Genomic DNA, 19,968 nt, shown 5'->3' on the forward strand with positions numbered 1-19,968 from the left:
CTACTGTGCATTCAGTAGATGGTGGCAGGTAATAATTCTGTTGTGGGTTTCATTTCAGCAATAAAGGCAAGACACTTAGATCCCTATTTCAGCTCCTACTAGATGCCCTGTTTGCTTGCTTGTTTGTTTGTTTATTAGATTGATATACCGCCTTTTGGCCAAGGCACCCAAGGTGTTTTGCAGTTTTACAGTTCGCCCACCCACTCACCAGCAGATAAAAGTAAAACACAAACGCATCTTCACTTTGGACTTTGAGGCATCTGTCAGGCCTGTGCAGCTGCTTAAAATGTTTTTGTTGAGCTGCCAGTCATTTTAATTATTGTTTTGTCTTGTTTTTAAATGTTTTTATGTTGCATGCTGCTGTGATGTTTTGCGAGAGGCTGGTATATAAATGCTTCTTATAAATACATAAATACATAAAACGCCAACAACCCCCTCCCGAAGCCCTTCTTCCTTCTCCTGGGAGAGAATGATGGCCCTGTGGAGGGAGAGGACAGTCTGAGTGACTGGGACAGGCCGCGTTGGTGTCTCTTCCTGCCTGCCTGCCTCATTTTCTTCCATCTCACAGGGCAGAATGGGGTTAAAGGGGAGGGGCAAGGGCTGTCTGAAGGACTTGCAGCGCATCACAAAAGCTTTAAAGGGAAAAGGGTGTCTGGGGTACCCACCTGGTAGCGCTAACAGAAATGGGGGAGGGGAGGATTTTTATTAAACTAAAGCTGCAGTCCAGTACATGTCTACTCAGAAGTAAGCTCCATTGGGTTCAATGGGACCTACTCCCAGGAAAGTGTATATTGGATTGCAGCCTAAGTGTATTGATACACTAAGCCATTTTGGATATAAGCAATAATAATAATAATAAATTTTAATGTTTTATACTCAATTGTTGGTAACATGAGTTGTTATTGTACCTTCTCCCAAGAAAAGAGCTAGTGAGGGGGCAACAGCTATGTATGCCAAGAAAGAGAATCTCATTGTCGATATTTTATTTCTTTCCAGAAAAAAAAGATTTATAAAGGTACTTTTTGTTCCTTTTTCTTATAGGTGACCGTTCAGAATGACTTCAGCACTGAGTTTTACAACAGTAGCTGGGCTTATATGAAACATACAGAGAATCGTGAAACTGGAAACAATTACCACCGGTACACGACAGCTAAATGTGAAGAAAGCAGTTCAAAGGTACACAGCGCTTTGTGCCCTTCTCTCTCTAAGTTACAGGAAGATCAGGGCCACCTTTTACAGCAGAGGTGGGCAATCGGTGACCCTCCACAACTCCCATCATCTCTGTTCATTGGCCATGCTGTTTGGGGCTGATGGCAGTTGCAGTCCAACAGTATCTGGAGGGCCACAGGTTCCCTACTCCTTCTTTAAACAGTTGTTTTCTTGGAAAGAGAGACTTTTGGAGAGACTTGTTGTTGTCTTTTGGAATAATATATTTAAATAAAAAATATGTATAGATTGAGCAGAGATGTTGGGGATGCAGTCACAAGCCCACAGAAGCAGTACTGTATTCACGACTGCATCCATCTACTTATACAAAATTCAGAAACTGAACATGCTGCTTTCTACTTCTCCTCTCCTGATACTCGTCACCAGTCTTGGCAAAAACTTGCTTTCATCCTAGTGGACAGTGTGACCCAAAGTGCATCCTAGGGTGGCTTTAGAACAAAAAAAGTAAAATGTCTAGAGATGGGGGGCAATTTTTGGCATTTTCAGATTTGTTAGAATCTTAAGTTCTGTCAGAATCTGTAAATCCTGTTTGTCTTCGGATCAGGTTTGACTAATGCTTGCGACTGTCAGCAACACTGACTTTTAAAAAAAACAAATCTGTGGCTAATTTGACATTGTTATTAACAGCTTTGCTCTGAAGTGCTGCAATGTGTATTCCTTTGACTTCTGTCTTAATGAGGTGATAACAATCACCATTAACATCTTTGGTCAGCACTGCTGCTCAGTAACCTGAGGCAAGAGGCAGAATTAACAGGCGATGATCTGCCTAATTTAAATTTAAATAGAAAACCCAAGAGACCATCCATAGAAAGATCCAACAGCATTAGCAATTTCCTTAGCTTTTACAAGCAGATGGGAAATAGAAAAAAAAAAAAGAATGGGGGGGGGACAATGGTGCGGATTGGCACCACAAGCCAGTTGTGAATACCAAAACATGGACGAGAACCAAAGAGTGAAGCCCATCCCTAAAAATGTCCCCCAAATCAAGCACTTATTGCTTAAACATCAGCTGCCATTGTATACAAGATGTAGACCAAGATCCAAAAAGCCACTCAGCAATTTAAGGATTCCCATGTTTGCTTTAAGCTTATGCATCTGGAACACCAGATCCCCCATTCTCCCTGTGCTGCAAATGACTTTTGAAAACACCAATTGGTGTGAGCAAGCAGTAGCTCTTTGGATCTTGATTCTAGAACAGACTTGCATTTAACTCCATGCTTGGTAGCCAAAGGCATCCAGGAATTCCATACAGGTGAATAACAGGCTGTCAGAGGAGGGTCAGATTGCTTGGTTAGAAGGCCATTAAAAAAAACCCTAGGCTGCTAAGATGCTGGTAGGCTGTATATCCATGATCCTACCCTCTTAGCAAGCTAGTAGATATTTTTATAGGCTAGTAACTTTTCTGGGATTATTTCCAGGGCTCTTCTAGGGACCTGACTTTTCACCTTGTGTCAAAGAACAGCAGGGCTTATGATAAAATATGGCAATGGTTGGATACTACCCAGAAGCATGAGCTGACAGTTCACATATGGAAGTGTGTGGAGGGAGGTGGAAGGAGATGTTGGGTACTGAAGAGTGTGCTGTGAATACAGCAGGATCTACCTATTTGTTTGCCCTGTTCACGCTTCTGTCAATTGAGCAACCCCAGATCTGGGAATCTGCACCCACCTTGTTGCAGGCTTTGGCTTGTATAGTGGAGGAGGCCCATGCAGAGAGCAGCTGCCCCACGTGTGCATTGTTCCTAGCGATGGATACATATGTCAGTTTCAGTTTCTCAATTTTCCAGTCTTAAGTTCGATTCACCACATTTGTTATCAGTTTGCAATTTTAAAATTATTTATTTCTTACCCACCTTTCTTTCATTATAGAACCCTTCTATTTAAAGTATATTTATATGTAAAGTGTCTTTCTTCCACTGTGGTGCTTAAGACTCTGTACATGTGGTACCCAGGCAGTCTCCCATCCAGGCACTGACCAGACCCAGATCTGCTTAACTACAGCAAGGTGGTGGCTTCATGTGCCTTCAGAGCATCGTCTGGGCCCAGACTTTAAAAAAAAAAGTTCTAAAAATTCATAAGCATTACTATTAACATACACATTTTTCTATGCAAATTTGCCTAATATGCAAATTTTTGAAAGATCGCTGCTTTTCAATTTGTGTTCTGTTTTGAGAAGTGTGAATTAAGTATGTTCACACTAAAATGTGAATAGAGCTGAATTTCTTCTCCATCCCTTACCAGAAATCTTGAAATCTTTATATGTCCTTGTTTGCTGAACTTTGAAACCAAAAAGCTAACCAGCATGTGGAACTAAGCAAAGTATTCTTAATTCAGAAGGCAACAGCTGTGAATCGCTCTTTTTATAAATGTTCTTCTGCCATTGTGAAAACAACTGCATGATTTCTTTATTTTTGCCTTCCTAGAGTAACCTACTTATGGTTATCGAAAACAATGTAGAAGTTGCTCAGTTCATCAATAAACAGCCAGAATTTCTAAATCTTGCTGAGCCCTTCTGGAAAGAGCTTGCTAACCTTCCAGCCTTCTATGAATACAATGCATACCGAAGACTAATTGAACGGTTTGGAACGCATTTCCTGCACTCTGGATCTTTGGGAGGATATTACAAAGTTCTTTTTCATGTCGATACAGATAGTACGAAAGCAAAAGGTAGTATGCCGGGGTACTCATTCCCAAATAGTAAAGCAATGAATTTGTGAACAAAATGCCTTCTATTCTTACATTTGAACAACAGAATAATCCCAAAGAATTATTCTCCATGCAGGAGAATTTCTTTCTTCTAGTAACCATCTGTCTTCACAGTGGAAGATATAGGGCAGATCCCTGAACCTGAACTAACATTTGCAGGAAGGGATTCTGAGGAACTGAGACAAATAGTGGTAACGAGAGAGGAAGTTCTAAGCTTAATGGACAATATAAAAACTGACAAATCACCGGGCCCGGATGGCATCCACCCGAGAGTTCTCAAAGAACTCAAATGTGAAATTGCTGATCTGCTAACTAAAATATGTAACTTGTCCCTCGGGTCCTCCTCCGTGCCTGAGGACTGGAAAGTGGCAAATGTAACGCCAATCTTCAAAAAGGGATCCAGAGGGGATCCTGGAAATTACAGGCCAGTTAGCTTAACTTCTGTCCCTGGAAAACTGGTAGAAAGTATTATTAAAGCTAGATTAACTAAGCACATAGAAGAACAAGCCTTGCTGAAGCAGAGCCAGCATGGCTTCTGCAAGGGAAAGTCAGTAACGTATTAGAATTCTTTGAGAGTGTCAACAAGCATATAGATAGAGGTGATCCAGTGGACATAGTGTACTTAGACTTTCAAAAAGCATTTGACAAGGTACCTCACCAAAGGCTTCTGAGGAAGCTTAGCAGTCATGGAATAAGAGGAGAGGTCCTCTTGTGGATAAGGAATTGGTTAAGAAGCAGAAAGCAGAGAGTAGGAATAAACGGACCGTTCTCCCAATGGAGGGCTGTAAAAATTGGAGTCCCTCAAGGATCGGTATTGGGACCTGTACTTTTCAACTTGTTCATTAATGACCTAGAATTAGGAGTGAGCAGTGAAGTGGCCAAGTTTGCTGACGACACTAAATTGTTCAGAGTTGTTAAAACAAAAAGGGATTGCGAAGAGCTCCAAAAAGACCTCTCCAAACTGAGTGGATGGGCGGAAAAATGGCAAATGCAATTCAATATAAACAAGTGTAAAATTATGCATATTGGAGCAAAAAATCTGAATTTCACATATACGCTCATGGGGTCTGAACTGGCGGTGACCCACCAGGAGAGAGACCTTGGGGTTGTAGTGGACAGCACAATGAAAATGTCAACCCAGTGTGCGGCAGCTGTGAAAAAGGCAAATTCCATGCTAGGGATAATTAGGAAAGGTATTGAAAATAAAACAGCCGATATCATAATGCCGTTGTATATATCTATGGTGCAGCCGCATTTGGAATACTGTGCACAGTTCTGGTCGCCTCATCTCAAAAAGGATATTATAGAGTTGGAAAAGGTTCAGAAGAGGGCAACCAGAATGATCAAGGGGATGGAGCGACTCCCTTATGAGGAAAGGTTGCAGCATTTGGGGCTTTTTAGTTTAGAGAAAAGGCGGGTCAGAGGAGACATGATAGAAGTGTATAAAATTATGCATGGCATTGAGAAAGTGGATAGAGAAAAGTTCTTCTCCCTCTCTCATAATACTAGAACTCGTGGACATTCAAAGAAGCTGAATGTTGGAAGATTCAGGACAGACAAAAGGAAGTACTTCTTTACTCAGCGCATAGTTAAACTATGGAATTTGCTCCCACAAGATGCAGTAATGGCCACCAGCTTGGACGGCTTTAAAAGATTAGACAAATTCATGGAGGACAGGGCTATCAATGGCTACTAGCCATGATGGCTGTGCTCTGCCACCCTAGTCAGAGGCAGCATGCTTCTGAAAACCAGTTGCCGGAAGCCTCAGGAGGGGAGAGTGTTCTTGCACTCGGGTCCTGCTTGTGGACTTCCCCCAGGCACCTGGTTGGCCACTGTGAGAACAGGATGCTGGACTAGATGGGCCACTGGCCTGATCCAGCAGGCTCTTCTTATGTTCTTATGTTCTTAACCAAGGGTAGAATCTAGGGCACTTCCAGACTGTTGCTTTTGCAGGGAGGAGGGGGGTTCAATGGAATACCAGCTGTTATATTCACTCTGTGTTTATCCACCACTTCCCACCTAAGACGATCCTTAGAGTACCACTGTACTCTTACTTCAGAGTATACTGGGTGGGCCAGAGGATCCGTCCTCCAGGCTTGTCTTTTATCCTGCTTCTTACCCCTAATTGTCTTATGCTCCATCAATCTCCTGTTTTAGGCTCACCACTGGGACTTTTTGTGTCAGACCCTAACTCCAGCGCCTCTATTTCTTGTTTCCTTATTATTTGATGTAAGTGTGAGAGTTTCCTTCTCCATATCCCTTTTCTCCTCTCAACTTCCTTTGGATGCTGCTTTAGAGGGCATCACCATCTTATCTCTGTTCCCCTAAACTGCTCACTTTGCAAGCAAGCTGGAATACATCTCAACAATTCCTATCACCTGCTTCTCTCAGCTCTCCTCTTACCTATTCCTCATCAAGCCCATGCCTCACTCTTGGCACTTCTGTGGTTACAATTGATGCTAGCCTTAAACAGCACTAGGAGAGAGACAACACAAATCAGCTCAAGTTGGAAGAGGAGACACGTGTGAGCCTCTGCATAGCTCTCTCCCTGCATTGCAGAACCACATTTAAATGCTTACGGGCCAGTCTGGTGTAACGGGGAGGGAAGAAAAGATAGCAGTACAGAATAGGAAAAAAGAGAGAACTTCTACTTGCAAAGAGGACTCCTGCCACCCTGAGTGAGACCACCTGAGTATCAGCAGTCCCCCAATCAAGCCGAACAGGGCGCTAGTAGGCCCAACAGGCTTTTTAATCAATCTCTACGGGCCTGGGACTCGAGACTCCGGCTGATGACCACCCACAATGCCTAAGATATGGACAGCCTATCCAGGAAATACACAGCTCTCTCATGCTGGTGGTATCCAGGCAAGCGCTTGCTTACGCGCCCCTCTGCAGGCTGAGAGGAGAGGCGTATCCTCCGGCCTGAGCTTGTTTATTGCTGGTGGGGCCTCCTGCAAGGACTCGCAGAGGCACAACACCATCACTGTTTTATCCTCACACCAGCAAAATTCAGGTGGTATAATTAAAGTGGATTTGGCTCGCTTGTACATCAAACTTGCTTTTTAAAAAACTGGACTTTTTACAGGAAGGAAAGTGATGGGGAAATGCAGAGGAAGTGTGGGCCTTTTCTGTAGTGACACCAGACTATGGAATACCCTCCCCAGCTTCATTCAGCAGATGCCCACATTACAAACATTAAGGCAGCCATTGAAACATTTTTAGTTAGGTGGCTTTTTAAAAACATACCAAGGCTTGTGATAGCACTTAATTAATCACTTGTCTCCCTTTTCTCTTCATGGATTCTGCTGGTTTTATAAACACTACAAGTGGGGGCTGCAACTAGGGATGGATAAATGTGTCAATTTCTGTTTCTCATTTTTTCCCAATCTTAAATTCAGTTGTCCACATTTCTACAAAAAGATATGGTTTTTTAAAAAATCCTCATGAAAATTTGTCAGCATTATAATGTGAATTTCTCTTTTTTGTGTCATTTTGACTAATATGCACAGGTTTGTAAGCAATTTCCCCTAATAGAATGCACTTTGAATGTTACTTTTATTAATATCTGTATTTTTATGTACCGATTCTCCTAATATATGCATTTTTGTACCATTTTCTGGTAGGAGAATTTCATCACAAAATTTGGAGAAGTCCACAATTCAAAGGATAGCTGAGTTTCAGTTTGCTTACTAATTTGGGAAATACAGATCATAGAATCTAGAATCATAGAATAGTAGAGTTGGAAGGGGCCTACAAGGCCATCAAGTCCAACCCCCTGCTCAATGCAGGAATCCAAATCAAAGCATTCCTGACAGATGGCTGTCCAGCTGCCTCTTGAATGCCTCCAGTGTCGGACAGCCCACTACCTCTCTATGTAATTGGTTCCATTGTCGTATGGCTCTAACAGTTAGGAAGTTGTTCAATCAAAATCTAGCTTCCTGCAACTTGAGCCCATTATTCTGTGTCCTGCACTCTGGGATGATCGACAAGAGATCACGGCCCTCCTCTGTGTGACAACCCTTCGTGTACTTGAAGAGTGTTATCATATCTCCCCTCAGTCTTCTCTTCTTCGGGTTAAACATGCCCACTTTTTTCAGTGTCTCCTCATAGGGCTTTGTTTCCAGTCCCCTGATCATCCTTGTTGCCCTCCTCTGAACCTGTTCCAGTTTGTCTGCATCCTTCTTGAAGTGCGGAGACCAGAACTGGACACAGTACTCAAGATGAGGCCTAACCAGTGCCAAATAGAGGAGAACTAATACTTCACGCAGTTTGGAAACTATACTTCTGTTAATGCAGCCTAATATAGCATTTGCCTTTTTTGCAGCCACATCACACTGTTGGCTCATATTCAGCTTGTGATCAACGACAATTCCAAGATCCTTCTCACATGTCGTATTGCTGAGCCAATGAGGCAGTTTCTCATTAAAATGTAAACAAAATCAAATCTTTCCCTGATCCTTAGCTGCAACACAGTGTTGTAGCATGGAGTGTTACCATTAATGTCTCCAAGCAAGCTATTCTGTCCCCCTTCCCCCTTATTTCCATCTCCCACCAACGTCAGTCACCATTCTGGGCCCACTGAGCATGCACAGTCCTCATTGGAGTGTTTTTGGAGTTCCTCCCACCCCCCTTAGTGTCTTATTTCTAAAAGGTTTTTTTGTACTTCTGGAAACTTTGGGTTCCCCAAAGCGTTGTGATGCCTCCCTGTTGTGCATGGGTAATGCTGTTTTGACTACATAAGGCAGTATCCAATGAAACAGTTCTGCTAGCAGAAGGACTTTTAGCTGTGCAATGGAACTTCCCCTACCTCTCCACTTCCAGGCCCTGTGCAACTCCTAAATCAGTTCTGGGTTCCCCCAACCCTCTGGAGCAGCTTTAGGGGTCACACAGGAGACAGGGTGAAGAAGTTCCTCTGCACAGGTAAAAGTCCTTGCACTATTGGAACTGTTTATTTGGATGCTGCCCATTATTTATTTATTTCTGCATTTCTATAATTGCTCCCAATTAGAATTGCATATGCAAAAAAAGTCAACACTGGTCACAGAAGTAATTATTGTTTTTTTTAGTCTGTTTGAGCTTTTTTTTTTAAGTGTAAGCCGCGTTGGAGGCTTTCTTTTTTTAGGCAGAAAGGTAGGATACAACTCTTAATAAACAGATTTGATTAAGGTCCAAGCTACCTTGGGAAAAAATTCCGCAGGAAGTCCTCCTGCACACTGGAAATTATTGCATTGATCTTTCATTCATTCCACAGTCAAGGTTAATGGCTGCTTTTTTGGACTAGGTTTGAGCATGACAGACATGCACAAATGCAGCACGTCAGGCTGGAATTTTTGGTTCGTAAAGAAGAAGAAAACGGAATGCCACAAACTGGATGAACTCCTTGAGCACTCATCAGGTAAATGATTCTTGGAGAGGCTCCCTGATCAGTAGTAGCCATCCAGGTTAATGAACTGAATGTTTCACTAAGGCAAGTAAATATGTGAGATGATCCTATTAAGAGTTTGGGCTCTTGAGCTGTTCAGAGGAAAATTCAGCAGGTTAGTGGACCAACCGTAACCCTTCCTTGGCAGAGACAGCCTGATGGCCAGTTTGTTGTTTGGGACTAGCTGCATGGAAAACATCCATGTTAAAATATGTGGGTTTTCTCTGTGTTTCTTGGTTCAATTCGAGTGCTGGTATTGATCCATAAAGGCCCATATCTAAATATTGCCAGCTTCTGTACTAATCTGTCAGTTCATTAAGATTGATTAATAACTATCTTCAGAGGTCCTTCTCAAGGTGCCACCACCTTCAGAATTCAGATATCTGGTGACCACTAATCAGAGACAGGGTCTTTGCCGTGGTGATACCCCAATTGCCCCCAGTTAGATGCTGTCACCTACCTTATTAAATTTTAGGTACCAGGTTAAAATGGCTCCCCCCCATAGGCGTTTAATGGGCAGTTTTATCAGTGTTTTATGGTTGCTAATGGTGTTTTGTGTTTCATGCTGCAGTTTTATTAATAGTCCTCCTTTGCTGTAATAATTATTTTTAAAAAATTGATTCTATTGTATTCTTGTTTTGTTTTAATTCAGATGTAAGTCACCTGGAACTAAAAGGCAGGATATAAATCTTTAGAATAAATCAACCAATAAAAGAAACTAGCAAAATCCCCATTGTTATTGTGGGTGTATAATGGAGGGCTTCCACATTGCAAGGAGAACTTTTGGCAAGTACAACTCAGGGTAGGATCCTTGACAGTGAGGGCCACATATTGTCAAGGGGTGGAGGGCATAAGTACATAAAAAGAGCCCTGCTGGATCAGGCCAATGACCCATCTAGTCCAGTATGCTTTTCTCACTATGGCCAACCAGATGACTATGAGAGGCCTGCAAGTAGATTTTGCTCTCACCACAACAGAGTACTGAAAGTCAGTGTTTTACTTTGCCCTGTGGTATGTTGTTGTTATATGCCTTCAAGTCAATTACTACATATGGCGACCCTATGATTCTTTTTGGATATATTCATAGGGTTTTCATGGTAAGAGGTATTCAGAGGTGGTTTACCATTGCCTTCCTCTAAGCCCTGTGGTAACTGTTCATTTATATGAGAAACGTTATGGGAACAGCATTGGGTCTGATTCCCACCCTACTCCTCAGTGATATTAAGAATCAACAATAGCACCTCCCCATCTGCATAGTTATATCCTGGGGTTCTCTGTAGGGGGTTCTCTGTAGACCTACACACACACACACGCACACACACACACGCATATGCTAAAAGAACATGAGAAGAAGGTTGTGAGGCCACATTGGCTAGCCTTTGTCCCTGCTGACATGCACAGCAAACCACACCATGACTTCCATCCACACCTTCCACACATCCAGTTGACCTGAAGACAACTTGAGCTCTTCCACACAACTTGGGACCCTGATTGGGCCAGGGTCCCGTGTCACTTGGAAGAACTAATGCACGTTATTGTTATTATTGTTATATCCTACCTTCATCCCAAAGAAACCCAGGGCAGCAAACGCATTAACAAAACAATCTCTCTCTCTCTCTCTCTCTCTCACTTACTCACTCACTCACTCACTCACTCAAAACAGTTGAAAACATTCTAAAAACGGTTACAATTAAAAACATTAAAAAATTACTTAATCATAAGTACACATGTACAATGTCTTCACATGTTGACCGAATGCATGGAAGGTGGAGGGGAGCATGTCCAGGTAGCAGATTTCTGCTTGCAGTACAGAACTGGAATGGAAAACATAGCGCCTGAGAGAGAACTCAGGCACTTCCTGGTGCAGCAAGCCAGTTGTGCTAATACATTACAAGATGAAAGATGGGGCTAGGCATGATCCAAAGGCAAATGATGCAGCCACCTTGCTGAACCCAAGCAGGTGTAGGTGTGGCCAGTGCCTGAATGGAAAACTGGCTGGGAACCTCATGTACACTGCCTTGAGCACCATAGTGGAAAAAAGACAGGACATAAATATACTTTAAAAAAAAGGCAATCAAAAAGAATGAAGGACCTTCTACTCTCTCATAGTCCCTTCAGCATGGATCTGGCATTGCCTTGCTTTCTGGAGCCTTGCAGTGCATGATGAGCATTAGGCACAAAATGGAGGACTATATGGATCCTTCAGAAGAGGGTCCAATCTACCTCTGTTGTTCCCCAAACATACTTTAAAAGCATTCCTTCCACTTTAATTACATATAATCAGTCAACGTATGAGCCACCAGCAATGTACCATACTTAATGTATGTGTTCTTAAACCCTCTTTACTTGCTAATTGCATGTGCCACACATTCATGACAATAGAAAATGCTTCTTTTTTTATATGCTGTTTTCTACATGTGCTTCCAGGTGCCAGCAGCAATCAGATCAAAGCTGACCCATTTGTACAGGGAGGGAGTCCAGCAGCTGTAGCTGGCCTAAGCTACTTCAACATACACAATCCTGTGACAAATACTCAGCAATATGCCTTTTGGGCCAGATCGGTGTCCCATTTACCCAGTGTAATAAAGCAAAAGGTAAGACTTGGATTTGTGTGATTGTGGAATTAGATGACCCCTTCTTACACAATCAAAACCAGTTCTCAACACATGGAGCAGGAGGGTGTTTCTGAATGCCAGTTGCTGAGAATCACAAGTGGGGAGACTATCGCTCTCAGGGCCTGCTTGCAGGTTTCCCACAGACATCTCTTTGGCCACTGTGAGAACAGGATGCTGGGCAAGATGGGCCATTGGCCTGATCCAGCAGGCTCTTACATCTTATCTTGCTTGTGGTCCCCACTACCGACCTCCCCATGTTGATCTGATCCTCTGCACAGAGTCTACATGCATAACAATTGCATGCTTCCTAGGGATGGACAAATCTGTCCATTTTGGTTTCTCTCATTTTCCCACTCTTAACTTCAGTTCTTCACACTTCCACATTTGTTAAAACGGGAGTAGCGTTATACGTCAAAGACAAATACACCTCTATGGAAATCCAAGAGAGCGAACAAAGTGGTCCGGTAGAGACCATTTGGGTAAAAATAAATGGAGAAACAAATAAAACCGACATGGTAGTAGGTGTCTACTACAGACCCCCTGGCCAAGAAGAGGTGGTAGATGAGGCCTTTCTCAAACAAATATCTGAAATCTCAAGGAGGCAAGAAGTAGTAGTGATGGGGGACTTCAACTACCCGGATATCTGCTGGGAGACAAACTCTGCGAAGCACAAAACCTCCAACAAATTCCTGATGGGCCTTGCTGATAATTTCCTCTTTCAAAAAGTAGGAGAAGGAACAAGGGGCAATCCTGGACCTGACCTTAACTAACAGGGACAAATTGGTCATGGGAATTAAAGCGGTCGGTACCTTGGGGGAAAGTGACCACGTAATGCTGGAATTCGTGATTCTGGGGAAAGCCAAAGAAGAATATAGTCAAATATGGACCTTGGATTTCAGGAAAGCCGATTTTAGCAAGCTCAGGGAAATGATGGGTAGGATCCCGTGGCTAGATAGACTAAAGAAAAAAGGAGCCCAAGAAGCATGGGAGTTCATGAAGAAGGTATTACAAAAAGCTCAATCGCAAACAATTCCAAAGAGGAAGAAAAACGGAAGACATCGGAAAAAGCCAATGTGGCTACACGGAAGACTGGTGGAGGAGGTAAAAGTAAAAAAGAGCATGTATGAATGGAAGAATGGAAGGAAGGACGCATCACCAAGGAAGAGTACCGACGAGCGGGTCGGGCTTGCAAGAATAGCGTAAGGAAAGCTAAAACCCAGAATGAGCTGAGGCTGGCGAGGGAAGCGAGGAACAACAAAAAGGGGTTTTTCAGATATGTTCGAAGCAAGAGAAAGACCAAGGAAATGTTGGGACTGCTGCTCAATGAGGATGGCAAAATGTTGTCAGATAACAAGGAAAAGGCAGAACTGCTCAACGCCTATTTTGCCTCCGTTTTCTCCCAAAAAGGGAACAGTGTGCAACCTTGCATCGGTAGCAATCTCAGTAAGGGGTCAGGATTGCAGTTCAAGATTGATAAGGAGATAGTCAGGAAATACCTAGTTAACCTAAATGAGTTCAGATCTCCAGGGCCTGATGAACTGCATCCCAGAGTATTGAAGGAACTTGCGGATGTACTCTCGGAACCTCTTGCCATCATCTTTGAGAAATCCTGGAGAACGGGAGAGGTGCCGGAGGATTGGAGACGGGCAAACGTCGTCCCGCCCTTTAAAAAGGGTAAAAAAGAAGATCCGGGGAATTACAGGCCAGTCAGTCTGACTTCAATACCGGGAAAGATATTAGAACAGATAATAAAAGAGTCCATTGGCAATTATCTAGATGACAATGCTGTGATTAGTAGGAGCCAGCATGGGTTTGTCAAGAAAAAATCCTGTCAAACTAATCTCATCTCTTTTTTTGATCAGGTCACTAGCTTAGTAGATGGTGGAAATGCTGTAGATGTCATCTATCTAGATTTCAGCAAAGCGTTTGACAAAGTCCCCCACAACCTTTTGATTAGCAAACTGGTCAAATGTGGACTAGATGGAAATACTGTCAGGTGGATTCACAACTGGGTGGAAAACCGTACTCAAAGAGTGGTCGTCGGTGGCTCTGCTTCGGACTGGAAGGAGGTTTTGAGAGGAGTGCCACAGGGTTCTGTCCTGGGGCCAATACTCTTCAACATTTTTATCAATGACTTAGATGACGGGGTGGAGGGAAGCCTTATGAAGTTTGCGGATGATATCAAACTGGGAGGGATAGCTAACACAATGGAAGACAGGAATAAAATCCAAAGGGACCTGGATAGACTAGAAAATTGGGCTGAAATTAATAAAATGAAATTCAGTAAAGACAAATGCAAGATTCTGCATTTAGGCCACAAAAACAAAATGCACGGGTACAGGATGGGAAATATGCGGCTTAGCAGTAGTGCACGTGAGAAGGACCTTGGAATTGTAGTGGATCGCAAGTTGAACATGACCCAGCAGTGTGATGCTGCGGCAAAAAAGGCAAACGCGGTTTTGGGCTGCATAAACAGAGCTATAGTTTCCAGGTTGAGGGAAGTAATAGTCCCACTATATTCTGCATTAGTCAGGCCTCATCTGGAATACTGCGTTCAGTTCTGGGCGCCTCATTTTAAGAAATATATAAACAAGTTAGAGCGGGTTCAGAAGAGGGCGACGAGGATGATAGCCGGTATGGAGAACAAGAGCAGGGGGTTGGACTCGATGGCCTACAAGGCCCCTTCCAACTCTATGATTCTATGATCTATGATTCTATGGTACCCAACCTGGGTGCCGTGACCCCCAGGGGGCTGTGAAGTAATCCAGAGGGGGCCGCGAACAGTAGAAAAATAAATTATTTATTAATTTTTTTAAGAGGTCTTAACTCCCTGGACACTCTCTGCTTCCCACTGCCACTGCAGATGACAAATTGCTCTAAACGAGAGGGGAGGACTTTTGCTGAAGCACCAGAACGTCTTTCAGGTGCACCGAGGGCAGGCATCTGCCTATAAAATACATGGCAGACGCCAAAGGAGGCTGAGGGTAGAGATACCAGGAAAAAGAGGGGATTACTATCACCAACTTCCGTCTCCTCGCACTGACACTGGTAACAACGCCCTTACTCAGAATGAGAGAAGAGGGCTTTTTATGGAGCAAACAGAAGCACGGCTGCAAGGAAAGGCTGCTTTCTCCCTTCCTTCCTGGCAGCTAGCCTGCCTCCCTGGGGGAGGGGGTCATGAAATTTTTTGAGTTTATAAAGGGGGTCCCAAACTCATAAAGTTTGGGAACCACTGTGTTAAAACATACTCACAAAAATTCATCAGCATTTTAGTACCCATTTCTCCTGGTATCAATATTTTTGTGTGCAATTTTGCCTAATGTACACATTTTTGCAAGCAATTTCTTCTAATATAATGCTTTTTATGTTCCTAATACACACATTTTTTTCACACTTTTCCCAAATATATGCATTTTTCTGGCTGGAGAACTGTATCACAGAGAGTTTGGAGAAGTATGAATTTCCAAGGATAGTTGTGTTTTGGTTTTCATATTGTTCAGGAAGTGTGAATTAGGTAGGTTCACATTAAATGTGAACTGAATCAAATTTCTCCTCTGTCCTCAATATGTGTGTATGTGATCTGGTGCCTTGCAAAATGCAAGGTCCACAATGTCATGGGCCCCAATGAAAACCTTTGGACAGATGAAGAGTGGGGTACAGATGTTGAGGAGGGGGTTGCCAGTACTGATGAAAGGAATGGAGAGGCTTGAGTTATAGTAAATGCTCTGTGCTTTCAGAAGAAGCACCTATCTTGTAGAGCAGGCTAGAAACAGCCAGAATTAATCCGTAGAATACAAGTGGCCTTCTGATAGAAAGGTGCAGTGGAGCCTGTTTAGATTTGTTGTGACAATGTCTATTGCCTAATTTGTTCCTGAGATATATTTGGTCTTATGTGTTTGTATCCTGAGACATGCCTAGTTTGCTCTAGGTTTTGTATTCTGATTTGAGCCTAGAGTGTGATGCTGTGTTCCTGTACTGACTTCTGGATTAAAGCTTCATGCACACAATCCAGTCTCTGAGTCTTGAGACTGCTTCTTCGGTTGGGAACCAGAACACACCATTACACACAGAAAGCCTTCCTGCATGCCATGCCATGCATGCATAGGCTCTGTTTTTACAAAGGAACTTCAATGTGCTGATGTCAGAAGTGAGGCAGTGACCACAGTGCCCTCCACTTGAGCATCCCTGACCATGTGAAAAGGGTTATTGGCTGTTTTTAAGTGCAAAAGGAGGAATAAAACGGACAGGCATCCCGAGAGAAGGGTGGAGGCCATCAATGGGAAGCTTATGAGCTTGTATCCCTAACTTCAGTATTACTCCATATATTCCATAGCCATTGCCACCCTGGTGCATTATACAAGTCTTCCATTTAGGGTGAGTTAGCTGATTTTATAAACACTTTTTAAAAATAAAGCTTTTCACTTTGCTTTTTCTCTTTCATTGCAGTTCCCCCAAAATGCTATTCACAGTAAAAGGAAGTTGCCACTGAGCTTGCTCTCTCTCTCTCTCTCTCTCTCTCTCTCTCTCTCTCTCTCTCTCTGTGTGTGTGTGTGTGTGTGTGTGTGTGTGTGTGTGAATAACGACTTATGGCTACCCTATGAATCAGCGACCTCCAATAGCGTTTGTTATAAACCATCCTGTTCCGATTTTGTAAGTTCAGGTCTGTGGCTTCCTTTATGGAATCAATCCATCTCTTGTTTGACCTTCCTCTTTTTCTACTCCCTTCTGTTTTTCCCAGCATTATTGTCTTTTCTAGTGAATCATGTCTTCTCATTATGTGTCCAAAGTATGATAACCTCAGTTTCATCATTCTAGCTTCTAGTGATAGTTCTGTTTTAATTTGTTCTGACATGCAATTATTTGTCTTTTTCATGATCCATGGTATGTGTAAAGCTATCCTCCAACATCACATTTCAAACGAGTTGATTTTTCTCTGACCCACTTTTTTCACTGGAATACCATGGTCTGAATGATCCTGACTTTAGTGTTCAGTGATACACCTTTGCATTTGAGGACCTTTTCTAGTTCTCTCATAGTTGCCCTCCCCAGTCCTAGCCTTCTTCTGATTTCTTGACTATTGTCACCATTTTGGTTAATGATTGTGCCGAGGTATTGATAATCCTTGACAAGTTCAATGTCCTCATTGTCAACTTTAAAGTTACATAAATCTTCTGTTGTCATTATTTTAGTCTTCTTGACGTTCAGCTGTAGTCCTGCTTTTGTGCTTTCCTCTTTAACTTTCATCAGCATTTGTTTCAAATCATTACTGGTTTCTGCTAGTAGTACGGTATCATCTGCATATCTTAAATTATTGATATTTCTTCCTCCAGTTTTCACACCTCCTTCATCTTGGTCCAATCCCATTTTCCTTGTGATATGTTCTGCATATAGATTAAACAAATAGGGTGATAAAATAAACCCATCTCACACTGTTTCCAATGGGGAACCAATCGGTTTCTCCATATTCTGACCTTACAGTAGCTTCTTGTCCAGAGTATAGGTTGCACATCAGGACAATCAGATGCTGCGACACCTCCATTTCTTTTAAAGCATTCCAGAGTTTTTCATGATCTGCACAATCAAAGGCTTTGCTGTAATTATAAAGCACAGGGTGATTTTCTTCTGAAATTCCTTGGTCTGTTCCGTTATTCAACATATGCTTGCAATATGATCTCTAGTAACTCTTCCCTTTCTAAATCTAGCTTTTGGGCACCTGGCATTTCTCGCTCCATATATGATATGGTAAGAGTCTTTGTTGTAGAATCTTTTTTTTTATCATTAATTTTTATTCAAATTTTCAAAAACAGAGCAAAACAAAACAAAAATAATTAAACAATAAAATAAAATGTTGACTTCCGATTTGTCGCAGATCAGTTATAGGTCTACAATATATAACAAACCTGTCTCTTAAATTATATTACAAAATCACTTTCCTCCAGTAGTTATCTTAATTAATCATCAAATCTCATAAACATTACTTTATTCTTTCCACAAAAAGTCAAAGAGAGGTTTCAATTCCTTGAGAAATATATCTATCAATTTTTCTCCAAATAAACATGTCGATTAATCCATCTCATCAAATATGTTAGGTCCAATAATTTCAACAGCCATTCTTCCATTATCAATGTTAATTCCATCTTCCATCTTCAATAATCCTGTTAAGTCCAGTAATTTCAGTAGTAGCCATTCTTCCATTATCAATATCCCATAATAATCTTGCTGTCATAGCCATAGTCATATAATAAGAGTCTGATGGGAATTTCCTTTATCACAAATATTTCCTTGCCATCAATTCTGAATGTGTTGCTGAAATATTGTTGTAAAGTCATATCTCTGTTCTTCTTTTTTACGAAATGCACTGGCACATCTCTTGAGAGTTTTTCCATTGTCACATATCTGTAATTAATTCCATAGATTTTTTCTATGTCAAGCTCCATCACATCATTCCAGTCCAGAAATTTATCCAAGACATTGATAGCTTTATCTCTAATATCTTCATTAATTTCTTCAGAGACAACGTTGAATTCCAAACAGTAAATTTTATCTCTAATATCCATAAACTCCAAGTCTTTTTCCAGTTCCACATTTGTTCCAATCTCCAGGGCTTGCATCTTCCCTTTAATTTTTCTTTTTTTCATCTTCTAATGCTTGTCCAGTTGTATCTCTGATCTCATCAACCTCCTCTCTCACAAGATCCCCTATTTCTTTAAGCTCCTGCTTCATTTTGCCAAATTCAATTTTCATCTCCTGTCTACCCTGTCTCAGGGTTTGTTTCATTATCTCAATCTCATCCATTATTTTCTGAAGCATAATTACTTCCAGGATCTCAGCCACTTTCTTGATTGCCATTCTTAAAACCACGAAGAAAAAAACAACAAAACCACTTCTTATTCCAGCAACAATTGGATTAATATTCCAAGCCTGATGACATCACAGTGTAGACAGCACAGCCTGCCTTATCTCTTATATGTTCAGGAATGCAAAACAAATTTAGTTCACAGCATCAAAACAGTTAGTGGCATCGTGAACAAGCAGATTCGTCAAAATGAAATAGACCAAAAAAAATAGTCCCAGACATATAATACTCCAAAAGTTCATAAAACAGATTTATTTATTTTTTTCTCCTCGGAATAGAAATCCCTCATCCGTTTGTATCTTTAAAATGCACAAATTTCAGGCCAGCTTTTTGCAATAATAACAAAGATAAGCTTTTTCAATTTCTTTCCTCCTTAATTTCGTGAATGAAAGAGAAGAGTTATAACTCACCCAGGGATTCTTTATAGCTAATTCATTGACAAATCTCTTTTTGCTGCAACAATTTAAACCAGATGATAAAAATAGAAAGAAGGATGCTTGCCTGTTAAAATCCGTTTTCCTTTGAAGAAAAGATAAACGTGTCGCTTAATCAGTTAGAGCTTGTTTGGAAGTCCGTCCGGCACTGCTGGCTGAACCTTCTCTCATAAACTAATGAAATCCAGTCCTCCCAACAAACACAGGCTTTTGTGGTTAATCTCTACGTTTCTCCCTGCCCGGGAGAAAGTCTTTACCAGTAAAAAAAAAACGTTCTGACTGATTTTAAACCTGAAAAAGCTTCCTCTGAGACGAGAGCTTGCCTCAAAGGCAGGCACAGGCGAAGTCACCCTTCCCGGAAGTCTTTGTTGTAGAATCTTGAGCATTACTTTAATTGTGTGGGATATTAAGGAAATAGTTTGATAATTACTGCATTCCCTGGGATCCCCTTTCTTTGGAATTGCGATGTATATTGAATGCTTCTAGTCTGTGGGCCATTGTTTAGTTTTCCATATTTGTTGACAATTTTTTGTCAAACTTTGGACAGATTCAGTCTCAGTAGCTTGTATCAACTCTATTGGTATGCCATCTGTTCCTGGTGATTTGTTTCTTCCAAGTATTTTAAGAGCAGCTTTCACCTCACATTCTAAAATTTCTGGTTCTTCATCATATGGTTCCTCCATGAATGAATCTGTCATCCTGTCATCTC

At 41.8% G+C, this 19,968-nt stretch overlaps 1 protein-coding gene across 1 annotated transcript in view; it reads left to right on the top strand.

The window, feature by feature from the left end:
* The window catches only part of C7 (complement C7), a 58,872-nt gene that overhangs the window by 21,769 nt on the left and 17,135 nt on the right, over positions 1–19,968 (top strand). Inside the window, exons 7-10 of the mRNA XM_061617169.1 lie at positions 1,042–1,176; positions 3,650–3,893; positions 9,214–9,327; positions 11,782–11,948. Coding sequence (XP_061473153.1) covers positions 1,042–1,176; positions 3,650–3,893; positions 9,214–9,327; positions 11,782–11,948 — 660 coding nt within the window. The remainder of the gene's footprint in view (positions 1–1,041; positions 1,177–3,649; positions 3,894–9,213; positions 9,328–11,781; positions 11,949–19,968) is intronic.

Source organism: Rhineura floridana, chromosome 1 (assembly GCF_030035675.1).
Source record: "Rhineura floridana isolate rRhiFlo1 chromosome 1, rRhiFlo1.hap2, whole genome shotgun sequence".
NCBI classification, from domain to species: domain Eukaryota; kingdom Metazoa; phylum Chordata; class Lepidosauria; order Squamata; family Rhineuridae; genus Rhineura; species Rhineura floridana.